Source organism: Columba livia, chromosome 5 (assembly GCF_036013475.1).
Source record: "Columba livia isolate bColLiv1 breed racing homer chromosome 5, bColLiv1.pat.W.v2, whole genome shotgun sequence".
Lineage (NCBI taxonomy): Eukaryota > Metazoa > Chordata > Aves > Columbiformes > Columbidae > Columba > Columba livia.
Window position 1 is genome coordinate 57,462,446 of NC_088606.1, and position 17,296 is coordinate 57,479,741.

The following is a 17,296-nucleotide window of genomic DNA, read 5'->3' on the forward strand; positions in this document are numbered from 1 at the left end:
CTATACAAAGAAAGTATCTGACAGAACTGGGTGTATTTATTTAATCCAAATAAAATCTCACTGTTCAGGATGCCGCAGCTCACCATCCCCTTATACTGTGTTATCAGCTGTCACCTGTTGGATTGCTCCATTCAAACTACTAGTATGTGTTTTCTTTGAACTTCCCTATTCCATCTTCCTCTTTAACGTGAAACTACCCATCAACAAATTGTTTGGATTTGTGATAAAATCCTTTTTTAACATTCTGGATATTTCCTCTTAGCGCTGGTGGCATATATCTGTGAAATGTTCATCTTGACTGAATCTTGCGTTTATTAATTTATGTGAATCATTTATGCAATTAATCCTGCTGTGAGATTAGTTGTTATTATTTCTGGGCAAGCAAAGATTCGAATGCAAAACATCCTTACGAATGCAAACATTCCTTGACATACAATGTCTTCTTTTTCAGAGTACCCAAGACTCTGGACAATTGCTTACATATTCTTCTGTATAACTTTTATTTTGTCCTCCTCACTTTTGTATACAAACAGTAACAGCTCTGGCAATAAGCTTCGCTAGCCACAGCACCTCTGCTGACCATGGCTCATGTCCCATTGTGCTCTTCTTTGCAGATCTTTGTATATCTGACAAAGAGTATTATGTACAAACAGCACATCATGAGTCCTTTGTCTTTGAAGTACTTATTTTTTTTTTTTAGAGAAGATATATTCTGTTTCATAAGTTGTTGGCTCAGCTTAGCATCTACATCCTCTCTGGTTAGAGGCGTTATTGCTTTGCTCCTCCAGTACAAAGAGCATTGAGATTTGATCTTGTTATCTCTGCTGTGACACAAAAGCATGGAAAATACTTTGTTGTAGCGTTTTTTAATGGTATTGAACCTGCAGTATTTTATATTTTTCTACATTGTGGGCAACATCTAGAATTGGAGCATGACTGCAGATCTGGGCAACTTATATATAGAAGAACATCCTTTGACATCATGTCCTGAAATTATGCTACATTGCCACTTGCGTCTTCTGGGTCTGTATGTCTCCCGGACTTATTTAGAAACCTTGGCATTCATAGCTTATTCACTGTTTAGTTTTATAAACAAGGCACTAATTTTCATATTTGCAATAAAATACTCAACACCTATGTAGTGTAAATCAGTATTTAATATTATGTAAAAAAAAGAAACAAACACACAAACCTAAAAAAACACATACAACAAACGAGCCAACAAAAAACCAACACCAAACACCAACAAAACAGCAGTAAGAGAAACTGAGAAATCTGGTTTTTAGTCCAGCAACAATAATGGAAAAGTTACTCATTTGGAAAATTTCTATACAAAAGCAAGTCTGTTAAGCTGTTTCATATATGAAAAGACAGCCTAGATAAACCTGACTAGTGCAGATTTTGCCAGCTGGGACGGAACTGGTTTGCCTGCCTTGGGCCATTCTCTGGGACGCTGGCCAACAGAGAGAGAACGGCCTTCAAAGCCAAGCTGGCTCCATCCAGGCGACGTGCCACTCTGCGTGTGGGAAACGTTTGCAAGACCACTAGCGCGGTAGGGTGGCAAAGGGAATAAAGTTTTAATGTGGCATTTCCTGAAACTGTTTGACTAAACAGTGTCCTCTATCAATTTCCTCAAATGTATCACTTCTAATTGGTGTTATTTTCTATATGCATCTGCATTTCTGCTTTTCTATTTAATATGCGGTTTCTGTTAACGTGTCTTCATTCCAGAGTTGTTCCAGGCTGGGCTGTTTGAGAAACTTTTTTCTTGATTGTGTTATCTGACTGTTCAATAAACTGCTCTCACAGAAATTTCAAGCATATCACTGCATGTCATCCTCCAAATTAAGACATGATGGTGAATGACTCTATATACTACAGATTAAATTTTACAGATCACTATGCACCTAACTTATAAATAGTACTGCTTATTTTATTGTGACTATTCATGTAAGTGAAATTACTCCAGTGCCTAAATGCTTGTAGGCTGAAGTGACTTACAGAGAACTGACCTAAGCTGTCCAACTCTGATTTTGTGACTGAGCTGGCTCCTCTGGAAATGACAGCTCTGCTCATATTGATTTCCTGACAAATTTATGACACATCTTCGGGACTTTTTTTTTTTTTTTTTGCTAAAACTAGCAGAACAAACTGGATTTCACCTGATGCTTAAGAACCGTTTGCACCCTGTGCCCATGACAGAGCAAGTGCCTCCAAGGACGCCCCTGGCTCCGCGCATCCCTCTGCCCTCACCAGCCACCCAAGTCACCCCGCAAACGGGAAGCTTTCGTGGTAAAAGGAGAGAATCTCCACAGAACAACGGATTCCGATGAGTTCGGGGCACAGCGTGTGCCGGCCTTCCCCACCCCTCGCCACGGCGGGCAGCCCTGCCCGGCCCAGCGCGGCCGCAAGGCCGAGGTCACCACCGGGCCCTCACCGGCCAGCGCCGCCCGCCGGGCTGCCCCGAGCCGGGCACCGAGCCCTCACACGGGGAAACCGAGCGGCGTACCCCGCGCTGTCCGACCCTCCCTCAGCGTGCGGGGGCGGCCCGGCGGGTCCGGGGCGAGCGGCGCCTGGGCGCGTGGCGGCCGTTGGACTACAGGTCCCGTGGCGCCCCGCGGCGGCGGGCGGGGCGGGCGGCGGAAGGGGCGCCGCTCCCCGGCGGCGGCGGGGGCAGCTCTATCCGGGCCTTTGGCGCTTTCCCGTCCTTTCGCGCCGGCGGCCGCTGCGAGGCGGCGGGTCCATGTGCGCACGGCGCGGCGCGGCCCCGGTCCCTGCCCCACGCCTGCTCCTCTTCCCCCCGCCGCCATGGACCCCAACACCATCATCGAGGCCCTGCGGGGTACCATGGATCCGGCGCTGCGGGAAGCCGCCGAGAGGCAGCTTAACGAGGTGAGGGCGCTGACGGGGCCTGGGCCGGGGCCGCGGCCGCTGCGATACGGGAGAGCGGGAGGGACGGCGGCGCGGGCGGCGGGGTCGGGACAGGCCTATGTGAGGGGGAAGCCGTGCCGGGCCGGCGGGAGCGGCGGGAAGGGGCCGAGGGCGCGGGGAGACGGGCTGAGAGAGAGCGGGCGGAGGTTCCACCCCTCCCCAGTCCCTCAGCCCCGTCTCCCCGTGCCCTCAGCCGCTTCCCGCCGCCGGGCCCCGCCTGGTGTCACGGCGGCTGCGGGCCGGGCCCGGCCGCCCGCCTCGCATTGTCCCCGGCACATGGCAGCGAGGCCTGTGGCCAGGCCGTGCCGGGCGCGGCTCTCCGGGCGGGGGGTTGGCGGCAGAAAGCGGCGGGGGGGAGGCCCCCGTTGCCTTTCCCGTCGGTAGCAAATTATCTCCATTGTCTTCCTGCTCAGCTGGGGAACGGGGAATCCATAGAGGAGTGTTTAAAACCGTCGGTGGCGCAGGGCCCCGCCGGCTCAGAGGCCAGACCAAATCCTGCCTGGGACTAAGGGCAGCCTTGGGTGTGGAGGGCAGTGATTTATCAAGGACCCCCGTTGCTTAATAAGCAGTGCAGCCTAACGGTGGCGTGGAGTGAGTTCAGAGACATCTGCTAGCCTGGCGCTGTCTGGAGTTGGTACAAATCCTTTGGACTGGGGCTGGGCAGCCTGCTGAGGTAGGTGTGTGTTCTGGGTGTAGTATGGACATGTGCCCAAGAGACGGGGGAAGACAAGAGTTCCCAACCCAGATGTGTCACTCGCTTAGACTACGGTCTCACATTCGGGTATAACAAAAGCAGCAGGTCCTAGTTCCACAGGTTTCAATTTTGTATTTTTGTTCTGCTTAACTCCACCTGGTAAGTGAAAACTTTTCTTTATTGACAAGGCTCAGCCATGGGACTTTTAGGTACTTTGTAAAAAAGGTGTTCTAGTGTTTGATTTGGAAAAAAGGTGATAGCTTGATGGAGGAGGTAAAGGATAAGCCTGTGTGGCAGCTCTTGTAGTGCCTGCAGTTGGCCCTTTCCACAAACATTTTTCTTTGTTGCTCTTAAGCAGACTTTAGGGCTGATAAAATAGGTTTACTGCAACAGATGTTCAGCAAAGCATAGATAAAGGTGAGCCAAATGTTCTGCTGGCAGAAGAGAAACATTCAAGAACTGAAGGTATGGTTTCTCATATTATAAAAAATTGTAATTAAGCTGAATTCCTGCATGTTTAGTAAGTGAATTACAAATAAATATTTGGTACGGTTTAAATAAATAGCTGTAAAATTATTCAATGTTTAACTGAAGTTTGTATAAAGTAATTGACTATCTTTTCCATATACTTTAGTAAAAAGTGTTTTAGTGTTTCTTATTTAAACCAGAAGTGCAAATAATGTAATTACCTATAAAGACAGTAATATATATTAAATCTTAAGCTGGCTCCAAAATGCAATTTTTTGTGTTCTGTGCGTGTCGATATCTATAGATAGTAACTTGCTTGAATCTATTTTAGCTATTTTCTGCAGGTATTAAGTTGCTGAATGTGCAGGAAATTGAATTCTCTTCCAGTCGGGATCTTCAGCAAATGGCTAACTCTGTTGCATGAAGGATCATGCTCACCAGCAACAGTTTTTTATTCAGCTTTTTGAATTGAAACATCATGGTGTATTGTGTACTACATAAGTATTAAATTGGCATAAAGTCCAAGTATCTGTGCCCCTTTAAAAACAGACATGTGTAAGAATTCTTTATGATTGGAAATAGAGTCTCACTGATCTTGCACAGACCTTTTTGATAAAAATATTGGTTAAACCCTAAATCTGCAAGCACTTGTATGTATCTGTAGTTTTAGTCACATGATGGTCTTTATTTTGCATAGGTTTATTGAAGTCAGTTCTGCGTTTGCTTGCAGGATACTGGTCTGAATTTGTGAATTATTAGGGAAATTGTGGTACTCATTAGTATTATATTTCAGGTATGAGGGTCTTCTTCACTCTAAAGATGAAGTCATTCAGCAGTAAGCAGTATTCTTGCACATGGCCAGGCACACACAAGTGTTTTTATAATTTAAGTTGATTAATTGTCCTTGGTTGACCTTTTAGTTTACCTTTAATTTGTCTGAAGTGCCTCTTTTGAGCTGATGAGTCTGGTTTTCAGTAGAACGGTCCTTTTACCTTATCAGAAAAGAATGTGCTTCAGTCAGTAATTGATATTCCTAATTAATGGAAGAGTTAACTATCTAGATCTGTCTTCATCACACACTATCAACAAAGTTTCCACTGACTGGAGGAGGGAACCCAGAGTATGATTCTTGGTTTATCCTGGCTTCGTTATTTTTCCTTTGACCTTGGCTAAGTCATTAATTGTTCTATGCTATATTTCTTCTTTCTCTAAGTTTTATCAGGTTATATTGCCTGCATATAAAATGCTGTGAGAAATTTTGGAGTTGAGATATGCTAAAAAAACTGCAGGTATCTGAATCTGTTTGGCTTTACTTTGCCCGCTGTGAAAATAAGTTATAGGCAATGATACCAGTAGTTCTTGTGTCCTGCAGCTTCCTGTGTAATTTCCAGCTGGTGATGTACCCTGAGGTATCTGTCCCTGTCCTACAGGGGAAAGCTGTGTTTTACAGGGACTTAGAACCAGACTCTTCAAGTAAGGTACTGGAAAGCAACAAGATGATGTTGCCTTCTGAAACAGTCTTTGTACTATGTATATAAAGTGTTTCCCAGAAATGGTGATGAAAATAGGTATTTTTAACTATACAGCTGTGGAATGGCACTTCTGAAAATAATACACAGTGTTGTTTCATCTTTTAGTATCAACATATTTATAAAGGCACAGTTGCTAGATAGTACTTTCCTTGGAGGTTGCTTCTTTGCGATTGTAGAGAGTTTATAGCTTATGTATGTCTTGTGAGTATCTGAGATTAACCCCAGTGCGTCTGAGCTATTAAGACATCTTGAGAGCAATCCCCAATAACTCATCATTTTTTTAAGTCAAAGCTTAACAAAGTTTGCTTACAAAAATGTTATTCTGTTGCTCTGCTGAAAAGGTGCCTTTCAGAAGTTACGTTATGCTTAAGCTTTCTTATGTTCTAACATAAATGACAGGAGAAGGAGAAATGCTTTAGCTTGTTGACTAGTCACCAAAGCACACCATCAATTTAACTGAAGGCAGCAGGGCCTAGTTCAGTGTCTTTCATTGCCTGCTTAATAGATACAAATGTCAGAACGATGGAATGATTAAATTAAATGATTGGACTCTTGACTACTGAGAGACCTGGAGTGAAAGGTTGTCAAACGGGAAAAAGCAAGCTGGTTATTACATTGTCCCTTTCATCTAGGAATTTTAAAATGCTGAAATGCTGTTTTGGATACTGTTGGATATGTATTTATAGTGTTAGCCCCATCGTTATTTTTTTTTTTAACCTTTTCTAACGTGGTCTTCGTGTGTAACACCTACAGCTAGATACTGTAGTGTAAGAACAAGAACAGAGCCCTAGTTTCCTGGCTCTGATTATAAGACCATGAACTGTCTTTCAAGGTTGTGAATGTGACATTTTACCAAAAGCACTTGTTTATTTTCAATTTTCATCACTTCCCTTGTCTTCCATCTATACATTTTGATGTATGCTAGATGGGAGATGCTTTGGGAAAAGGATGGTTTCTACACTGTATGTATCAAGGCTGGTCCAACAGCAGAAATCCCCTTGGGGGCAGTAAGGAACCGATGGAGCTTTGTCTTCATTGGGAGTAACTTATATTCTTGTTGCATGTTGAGCAGTACAAGGTAAAATCCTGGCAGGCAGGGCAACTTGCCACTTTCTCATGACTTAGCAAATAGTTACTGTGTGTGCTTAGCTAGCCTTTGCTAAGAGCACATTCCTCTCTTCCTCTGCGAACAGAGGAGCAAATAGGCTTCAGAACTTGCAGACGGCATTCTGATGAAATGAGTGTCAAGGATGTTTGTGAGATCTGATAAGCGTGCATGTATTTTTTGTGGAGCTTTAACTGGATTTACATATACATTGTAGCTGCATGAGAGGTGGCAGAACTAGCTTGCAAAAACCAGAGGTCAGAATGACTTCCACACCTGCTGGGTTCTTAAAAAAGAATTGAAAGAGTTCTGCAGGGTGGTTTGCTGATTCAGCATGGCCTTGCAGTTCCTGACTTTACCTTTCTATTAAAAAAAACCCAAAACTGTTTCATTTCAGTCTTATAGTTGTGTTCACCTAGTCCTGTTATGGTCTAGATGAAAAATTGCATGTAGATTTTTTTTTCAAAATTGGAATGGCAGAGATGCATTGAATTTGTATTTTTTCAGCCACTTTAAAAATAAATTGTAGCCTTTATTTAAATGTGTGCTACTTTGTATAACTATATAAGTAACCAAGGGCTCTAGTTCAGCAGTATATGCTAAATATTAGCCATGCAATTTGCATTTTTGGTAATGGTAAAAGAGGTGCCTATAGTAGCATGTCTATTACAGTATCTTAAATTCTCAATGTCCAAGAAGAGTGCATGGAGGTCATTTTACCTGAGATTAAGCTTCTTGTTTTTATCATTTAGTGACATGCAGGTTTTGCATAAGATATGAATAATGTTAGTATTAAAGATGGATGTAACTAACTTTAGTGGCTGTGATTACTGGGGGAAAAAATGCTTTTCCACATCATAATTAACTGTTGATAGTTTATACGCTATGAACTGGTTTCTTTAATGTTCACTTCAAACTTCATTTATATTTCAGATTACGTAGCTTGTGTGACACATTTCTCAAAAAGGTGTTTTAGCGCTTGGCTAACAAACTGCTAGGGAAATCTGCAATGAAATTTGCAAAGAGATTGTATGTTCTGGAGCAGTGATTGATATTAACAGACAGTGGTACAACGTTTGTGGTCTGATAGAATGCATTCCTCAACTAGCGAGGCTGCATAGCAAAGATTGCTCTTGGGAAAAGTCCCTGAATTCTTTGGCTGTTGGACAACAAAGTCATACCAGTGACACGACGTGTTGGAGGATTCGTAAGGGGGAAGGACTCAAGATGCGTTTTTATTTTATTTTATTTTATTTTTAAATATTGAGTTACATGTTGGGAAGCAGCCTGTGTGACAGAACCACTTTTTCAGTTCTCATTGTAGTTTTCTAAGTTAATATTTATTATAAAAGGATATTTATAAACAAGGAGCAAGATAATAAAAGACAAAGTTTTACTGATGTCAGAACTTGATGAAGTCATAGAAATTGTTTCTATTCTCCACACAGCTTAGAGTATGTGGTAGCAGGCATTGTGAAATCCTGATTTTAATTCTGGCGTACTGGAGCTGTGGGACTTCTGTGTAGAATGATACGACCTGACTGTGACTTTTGCTGGAGTGATGTCAGTGCACCCGATTCTTCTGGAGCCCGAGGCACATGTGGGCCAGCAGGATCTTCTACATTCACATAGTTCCCTGATAGACCTTTGAAGTATTCTGGCTAATCGCATGCACTAAAATCAAAAGCTGGTATTTGTATAGAATATGTACCTAAAATAGGTGTGTTTTTGTTTGGTTGGGTTTTTTTAGCAGTGTTGTCAGTGAAAAGGAACATGGTGTCCTAAGAGGCAGCTGTCTTTGGAGAATAAAAATACTAAAGATTAAAATAACTGAAATGGATGTGTGTTAAGTACTTTTGAATGCTGTATATACAAAGTTGGCACCTAGATGGTGTCTTACTCGAAGTTCAGTTGTTTTTTTCCGGGTGCCAATAAAACATCGGATGTTCTTTCTAATAGTAATGCGAAAGCAGGGAGCAAGTGACAAGTTACTGTAGTACCGGGTTTTTATTTGTCCCGTAGTACACACATGCCTTCATGTAGCTGTGCTCACTCCTCCCCACATTTCAGTTTCTCTGGAATCACCTTCCTTTCCATGGCTCAAGAAGGGGCCATTGTAAACAGTTCGGAAGTCCTTTATACTCCATATAGAATGCATAGAAGTGTTAATGTAGCTCTGTGTGAATTTAGTTACAAACTGAATGGATTAAGAGGAGGCTTGTTTGAAAAGTACAAGGGATTTTACTTATGCCACCTTGTGTTATTTCTAGTCTGAATCTCTGCTTTGAACCACTAATGGTGATAAAGTAGCTCATCCTCATGGTTGTTCGGTGTCTGATACTTGAGATGTTAATAAGGGTAATACTTTTAAGGGTTTTTTTTTTAAAAAAAAAGAAGAAGATAATGGTATAGATGTTTGGTCCTATCCTTTAAAACTTGTGGCAGTTCAAAGAATCTGGTGAAAATATATTAATCCCGCATACTAATATACTTGACATTTCTAGGGAGCTTCTGTAGCTTGATGCAGGCATAAGCTCAGTCCTGTGGGGTTTTTTTGTTTTGTTTTGTTTTTTTAATGAAGAAAACATTATTCTTTGGTATTTTATTAAATTTCAGTGTGTGGCAGTTTTATACACTGCTATCTGTTTTTTGTTGGTTTTTGCTTTTAAGGCACAACATTTTTCTATCCAGCTTATTTTATTATTAGTTCCTTGTTAGTTCTTAAGCAATTTCCATATTTTTTTATTGAAATAGATAGTTTTTATTAAAAGGGTAGTTGTCCTTTTTCATGAAAAAGGGGAAGTAATTCTTCATTTAAAAAATTCTAGGATTAAATAATTGTCAATGAAACATGAAATATAATTAATATATTAAAATTAATTTAATTAATTTCAAACATTTCAAACATGAAATATATTGCAGATTTTACTATTGAAAAGGTAGCTGTTAAGTTTATCGTAGCCGTTGTGGAAAGACATCAGTTTGTACTTGTAAGTCCATTTTATGCCCACTGTAATCTGACCTTATTTGCAGGTGAGTGAAAGGTTATTGAAATAGAAAGCTTTCTTCAGCAAGTTCATAATAACACCTTTAAGCACAGGAGGACTTCCAGTGACATTAATGTGAGGCATATAATTGAATACTGTGCTGAATTAGGGTCTACTGTCATTGGGTATTTGTTGCAGAAGTAAGAGTGCCTATTAATGTCGCTTAAGAAGTAAGGGATTTAATGGGCCTGGAGCTGTAGTAGAAATTAATAAACAAGTGAATTTTATTTAGAATGTATTTATTCAACCATTACAGGACGGTTGAAAACAAATAGTTGTTTTTATTTGAAAGTGTATTTGCTTCTTCAGGACTTTGGGGATATCAGAGGGCTGTGGTCAGGAAGATGCGAGCTCATGTTGCGGTGTCAGTTACTCCCAGTTCATCACAGCACACTCTACAAATAAATGGTTCAGCTGGACCAGACGCGGGTGTTGTTTCTGTGGGTTTTCTGAGCCTGTAGGTTTGTAGTATGCAGGATGAGTACATAGTAACATTTTAACATTTTGGGGAGATTCTTAAGTCAAGATCATCATTTAAAACGAGTTTTAAATAACAGGAGATAAAAACCAAGCTACACTAATCAACTCTTAGTACAAATGCATGAGCAAATGTCGTGTCCCAGGCTGTCCCTTTTACACTTGCTTGTAGTAGAACGTACAGGAGATATTTGCTTGGGAAAGTTAAAGTTGGAGAGAAGAGCCTGGTGCTGTAGGAGTGAGCTGGGCAGTGTTACACACTTACGAGGAATGTTGACATCATTTCGTACTGTCAAAAGAGCTTTCATCCTACTAAAAGAATAGGTAATTCCTGATTATTTTTTTTTAAATTATATTAATTTCCTCTGCAGGAACAGAGACAATTGTTTTTGATAAATTGGTAGTGTAATTTTGATGGTTTTCGAAGTATTAATGTATTTTCTTTGTGTAGGGGGTAACAAACTAAGTAACAAGTAGGTAAGAGGTGTTTTCCTAAGAGTTTAACAGGTTAGGTTGTATAGATCTGTGCAGTTGTCTTTAACAGAAATGTTGCAAAGAGTGTATGAAACAATATTGACATATCAGTTAAGATAAATCAGAAATATCTTGGCAATTCGAATCTTGCAGTCGTTAACCTAGAAGGGACCCCTGCAAAGAGCAAAGCTTTTGAAGTTAGATCAGGTAGATGGGGACTTGTCCACCTGAGTTCTGAATATCTCAAAGGACGAGGTCCCACAGCCTCTGTGGGTGGAGTGTTCAAGGCCCTATCTTCCCTTGTGAATTTTTTTTCCTTTTGAAAAATAGGAATTTCCCACAGCGTAGCTCATGTCCATTTGCTCTTATTGATTTGGGGTACCATTCAGATGGTGACTCAGAAAAGTTACTACTTAACCTTAAGGAAAATTGTGGTGTTTTCAGTTTATAAAAAGTGGAATGAATTTTTAAGGATTACAATTTACTTTTATCAGCAAAATTAATATCTCAGAGTTTTTGATGCTTAGGAAAGGTGGATAAATGATGCTATAATAATATCAAGGTTAGTTTCCTTGTATTGAAAATACAATCTAGCATTTAGCCTAACAATGACATTTCTCATTCCTGTAAGAAAAAACATGTTTTCTTTTTAAGTGAACTCTTGCAAATCCTTGCAAAGTTGTTACTCTGTGAATGTGGCTTTGTTTAAGTCTCTATACTATTTGCTGTTGTATAGGTATGTGTGCAGTTGCTGCAGTGACACATAAATGGTCACTTGAAGCTGTTTCTTTAGAAAGATGAGCTGAGTTGGACAGGTTTGCTTAAGGCTGGGTTTAGTTTTAAAACATAGTTGCTGTCTGTTTCTTAAATTGTTATATGATGAATTCATACCTTGTTAAAGGTCAATGTAAACTTGCTGCGCTTGGGTTTTTCTGGCTATTTAGACATTCTTCTTTCAACTAAGTATTTGTTCTGAATGAGGAATGTGCTTGGTGGCTGTAAAGTGATTTAATGATTTCTTCAACTCTACTACCTTAAACGGTCAGGTTTTTCCTCCCCCATGCTGTCTTCAAATACAGGAAGCATGAAACTTTGGAATGCTTTGGTTGATTAGCTGACTACTGTGAAAGTGTCTGAACTGCTGGTATTCTATTGAGTGCATTACATCATTATAAAGATATTGTAAAACCTAATGGGAGTATTCAAAAATTTAACATGTTATACCTAAATAATTATCTTTTTTTGACCCTCTACAGGCTCATAAGTCAGTGAACTTTGTTTCAACTCTGCTGCAGATCACTATGTCTGAGCAACTGGATTTACCAGTGAGACAGGCAGGCAAGTTTTCAAATCTCTTTTCATTGTATCTACTTTAATGGTGCATACACACAAGTACATATGCAGATACTGTTAAAGAACTCAAATTATTTTAATCTTAAATACTCAAAAGGTGGGAGTCTCTCAAGTTACAGTCATCTTGACCTATATTTGGCACTGTACACTGAAGAGGGAAGACAGAAAGAAAAGGTGGCGGGGTCTTCAGTGATTGCTTCTCTTTATCTCTGGTGAATAGTGGTCTTTAGGGAAACAGAATGGTTTATGATGCTACAACACCTGGTTCAAGGAGGTGATTTAACCATGTCCTAGTAATACTGATTTTTCTAAACGCTTGAAGTGAAAGAAAACAAATCATATCTTTTGGAACCATGTTGATTTGCGCAGAAGCCATCAGTAAAATTGGATATTGAATATTAGCAACTCCAAACATTACCTTAGTGCTGCTATGATTACTTGAAAGAGGTTTCTGATATGGTACTTCAGTGTTTTTTCTGACAGTTCTGGAAGTGTGGTCTTGATCACTTATTTGGATCTTCCACGTAGTAGATCATTTTCAGTTGTAGAAGAAGCCTAACTTGCATTTTCATCTTATTGCTTGGGGGTACCATTCAGACGATGACTTGAAGAAGTTACTGCTTAGCATGTATAACATGCAAAAAAAAAGGGGGGGGGGGGACGGGACAGTGTCAAAAACAATCTCTGAAAATTCACCCTTGGTGTGAGCCAAGTAAACACCAAAGCAGTCTGTAGAGAGTAGAGACAACTCGTACAACATATAGCTTACAAACAGGGCAGGATTTGGGAGGCAGTTAATGGCATGATAAATCCCACTGGTGACAAGTTGAAATCTGTGTCACTTCAGTCTTGTAACGGCACATGTCTGCTGAGTGTTTCTTACCTTTGCAGACCCTTTCAGAAACACTTTAATTTCTGAATCTTCAGAAGGTGCATATGAAATTTGGGAAGAGAAGTTTATTTATGGATTTGTACATAGAATTAAATTAATAGCAACTTTGTTCTTAGTTTGTAGTTTGAGATTTCCTGTTGCATTTTGTAAGTCCTTTTCTTTCCAAGTGGTGTAATCTATTCTGCCACCTAAGCAGTTTGGATTTGTTGTCAAATGGTAAATGCAGACATTTGTGCCGGCAGCCTGATTGCTGCGCAGTGCTGTGTCCCATAACCTTGGTGTAAAGCAGCTCTGTTTCTCTTTAGCATTCACTTTTGTATCACAAACTTCAGATGCTTAGTTGTTTTATATAGTCATTAGCATTTATTTGCTTTGTTTGAATGACAACACTGAGGAAATAATTATAAAGGATTTTTTTAGAAGTGTATTGCTAAAGTGTTCCACAAGTATTTAGCTGTAGCATAGGTAAAAGCAATAGGTTTAGTATTTTTATACAAAAATACATTCTTCATATAACTAAAAATATAAACTTAACGATATATGGGTAAAATAGCATCAGTCTATTAAATTATTAGGTTAATAGTTTGCATGGTGTATGTATTTTGATTCCCCAAGTCAGAAATGGTCAATTCATTAGTAATTTCAGTCCTTTTTTGCAAAATGTATGTTTGTTCTGTACTTTGAATGGCTATCATCTGATTTGCCACTTTTGTCTCACAGGGGTTATCTACTTGAAAAATATGATAACCCAGTATTGGCCTGATCGTGAAACTGCTCCAGGAGAGATCCCACCTTACTCCATCCCAGAAGAAGACAGACACTGTATTCGTGAAAATATTGTAGAAGCCATTATTCACTCTCCTGAGCTGATCAGGTATGCGGTTTTAACCTGGTTATGAATTGGCTGTGGTTTCTGACTGTTGGGGTTGGGTTTGTTTTTGTTTTTGTGGGTTTTTCTGCACAACTAAGATCACCTGTGTGCTAAGCATCGTTGTCATACACTGTGTAACCTAAGCATAGAATTAATGTAGATGGAAAAACAGTTTTCAGTTTGTGCAGCATGTACAAATTGGAAATTCCTCAAGTGGGGAGTATTAAGTAGAAAGTACAGAACTAAACCTTCTAAATGAAACTTGAAACAAGTGTAAGGTTGGGCCATATTGACTGTTTCAGCACCACAAGAATATTGTAAAAATAATAGCAGTAACTTATTTACTCATTGTATGTTTGATTTCCAGAGTACAGCTTACTACTTGCATTCACCATATTATCAAGCATGATTATCCCAGTCGCTGGACTGCAGTTGTAGAGAAAATTGGATTTTATCTTCAGTCTGACAACAGTGCTTGTTGGCTTGGAATTCTTCTTTGTCTTTATCAGCTTGTGAAAAACTATGAGTAAGTTTTTTCTACCATATAAACCAGCAGAATTAATATACTTATGTGTATTTTTTGTATACTGTATTTATATTGTGACCATGTAGAGTTGTGTGTGAGGTTGTACAAAGGTGATAAAAATCTCATTTTAGAAAATATTCTTGAATAATCAATATGCAGATCTTGGCTCATGTATCTTCTCCATTACAGAGAAACTGCCTTCATTAAAGGCTTGAGATCAGAAAAAAAAGAGGGTGTTATAAAGCCTTAATTTGGTAGTATTTTTTATGGATTTATAGCAATAAGAAAGTCTGCTCAAAATCCTGACTTTTGCAGAAATTATTTATTTAAACCAGGTTTAGACAATTTTCACTCTGGGTATTGGTGACAGTAAACATATAAAGGTTTCAAAGGATAAAATATTGAATGCTAGGAAGTTCAGAATTACTTGACTGGCTTTGGTATGAACCCTTTGAAAATTTTGATAGCATCATCCAGCCCATCATCGGAAATCTTTATCAAAGGCCACTCTTCTCCTGGATGCAAGGCACTGGCCCCCCATACAGCGGAATGTTCTTTGCCCTGTATTTGCTGTTATGCTCAGGGCTTTGAAGCAGGGGCTGTGCTTCGAGAAGTTCTGTGGAGCTTTGCTGCTGCTGGTATAGGAAGCTCGTTTGAGCTGGGTCAGAGAAAAGTGCAATCCTAGAGTTGGGGAATTGCAGCGGAACTGATGGAATCCACAACTTCTGCAAAGCACTGTCATGCATAACATTTTTGTTTCAGATACTTGAATTAACTGTTGCATTGAAAATTTTCACTAATTCCATGAATTTTATGTAAATTAGTGTAAAATAAGTGAATATCGGTTACTCAAAAATCCTTGTTTACAGGAAAGCTGTAAAGACCTTTGTAATCCCATGCTGGAGTTATTTCTGTGGCTGAAAATTGCAAGTCTTGCTAGGAAAAGAAAATTAACAAATTTCTCACTTGATTTTCAAATGAAACATCTTTAACAAATATACAGCAGAGATCTGTGAGATACAAAGCATGAAGTGTTCACTGGTAGTATATTATGGTTATAGCAATCCTTGTTTAGGGAAGAGTTTTGGAAGGAGCGCAGTCAGTTGCGTGATGAACTCGGGTAACAGGTGTGTTTGTATCTTAGTTGATCAAACCCTTTGAGACCAGCAGCTGCTCGTACTTGTTCAGCTTTCTGGTGAAGCCAACAAGGGTTGGTTTCACAAATCATGTAGGAATATGCACATTTCATTGTGTAACAAATGGGTGTAAGCAGACTTTTGTAAAATTTGTTAAATTACTTATGTCAGTTTGGGGAGGATTTTTTTTTTAATGTGAAGGGTAAAAATCTCGGGACTTCTCAAGATTATTTCTTTTTTGCCCAAATCCAGCCACCAAGATCAAATGGTTCTTTGCACAGTCATTTCTTCTGATCTGTTTAAATTGTGTCTTTTGTGGAAATTAGAAACAGAGTTTTCCTGAGCAACATTTAGTCCTTCTATTTTGGTTTCAATTTCAGAAAATACATGGAAACTATATTATTGATCAGGATTTTTGAGCTCACTGTTTTGTAGTATTTTTATGGAACGTCTGGCAGCAGACTGAGTTGACTTACATCTCTGCACATTGTCACCGCTTAAGAGGCTGAACATCAATACTAAATATTGGTGAAAAGTCTCCCAAAAATGTTTGTTTTTTAAATCTCCCCAGGAGTATTGCAATATTAATTGCTTAAACAAAAAAAAAGCTGTGCAATCAGAGCCTGCTCAGGGTCCACCATGTGGCCCTGAAGCCTACATTCTGTATCAGATTGTTAGATTTGGGCAAATTAAATGGTAAGACGTGAGAGACATCACTGGTAAAATGTGAGTGACCTCCCGCTTTGCTTTCTTCGATGTCAATGAAGTAATGTAGCTTCTGGAAATGTTTTGATAAATTGTGAACTCTGATAAACGTCTTTCTGGAGTTTTACTGACCAGCCCAGTGTCTGCCACCCTTGGCAATAATCTCGTACCTTTTGCTTGCGGTCTTTGTAGCGCTCTGATTGCTTTTCACTATAGGAATGATGTGGCTGAACATGATGTAGTGTTCAAAGTGAGCAAGTTGGCAGGAGTGCATTACCAGCAGGAAACTAATGTGGATATATAGTGGAGTAATGGATGCTCAGCAGTTTTCTAACTTGCCTTTTAAGTGTAATGTTGTCTGGCTATAGCTTTATTTTGCTTTCTGTGACAAGAAGGGTTTTTTAAAAATCATATGCTGTTATGAACTGTAATACAACCTACTTGTGTCTACACCAGGGAAAGGTGGACTTTTAAAATAAAAAAGCTACCTGAAAGATCTACAAAACTAGTTTGTTCTTATCCTAAGGTACAAAAAACCAGAGGAGCGGAGTCCTTTAATAGCTGCAATGCAACATTTTCTACCAGTTCTGAAGGACAGCTTCATTCAGCTCTTGAATGATCCATCTGATCAGTCTGTCCTCATCCAGAAACAGATCTTCAAAATATTTTACGCCCTTGTCCAGGTAAAATAAAAAAAATCGTGTATACTTGATCAGTAATTTAATATAAAGCATTGCGCTTTTCCTTAAAACAGTAAATGACAGAAGTATTAATTATATTAGATTACATCTGAATAATTTCCCCTACTACTCAACTGTGGTATGAATCACAGGATTTTGGTATGCTTGATAGTGCTGTACTTGTACTTTTGTACGGTGCTATTCCTGGTTGGCATTAGGTAGAACTAATGCACACCACCCTCTAAGGTGGTGTGTTTGCTGGGAAACTGGTGAGAAAATTCTAATGAGAGATTGTAGAGGCCAGCCTATGTAGAATTACCCCTGTAAATGCAGCAGTTTGGAATGAAACTCTTAATATGCTTCTAATTGCTTCAGAATTTAGTGTAACATCCATTTAAGTAGTGT

The 17,296-nt window shown here is 39.6% G+C and overlaps 1 protein-coding gene across 1 annotated transcript in view; it reads left to right on the top strand.

The window, feature by feature from the left end:
* Positions 1 to 2,665: 2,665 nt before the first annotated feature.
* The window catches only part of IPO7 (importin 7), a 36,019-nt gene continuing 21,388 nt past the window's right edge, over positions 2,666 to 17,296 (top strand). Inside the window, exons 1-5 of the mRNA XM_065066176.1 lie at positions 2,666 to 2,892; positions 11,985 to 12,066; positions 13,694 to 13,847; positions 14,212 to 14,370; positions 16,738 to 16,894. Of these exons, the coding sequence (XP_064922248.1) occupies positions 2,809 to 2,892; positions 11,985 to 12,066; positions 13,694 to 13,847; positions 14,212 to 14,370; positions 16,738 to 16,894 (636 nt within the window). The 5' untranslated portion in view covers positions 2,666 to 2,808. The remainder of the gene's footprint in view (positions 2,893 to 11,984; positions 12,067 to 13,693; positions 13,848 to 14,211; positions 14,371 to 16,737; positions 16,895 to 17,296) is intronic.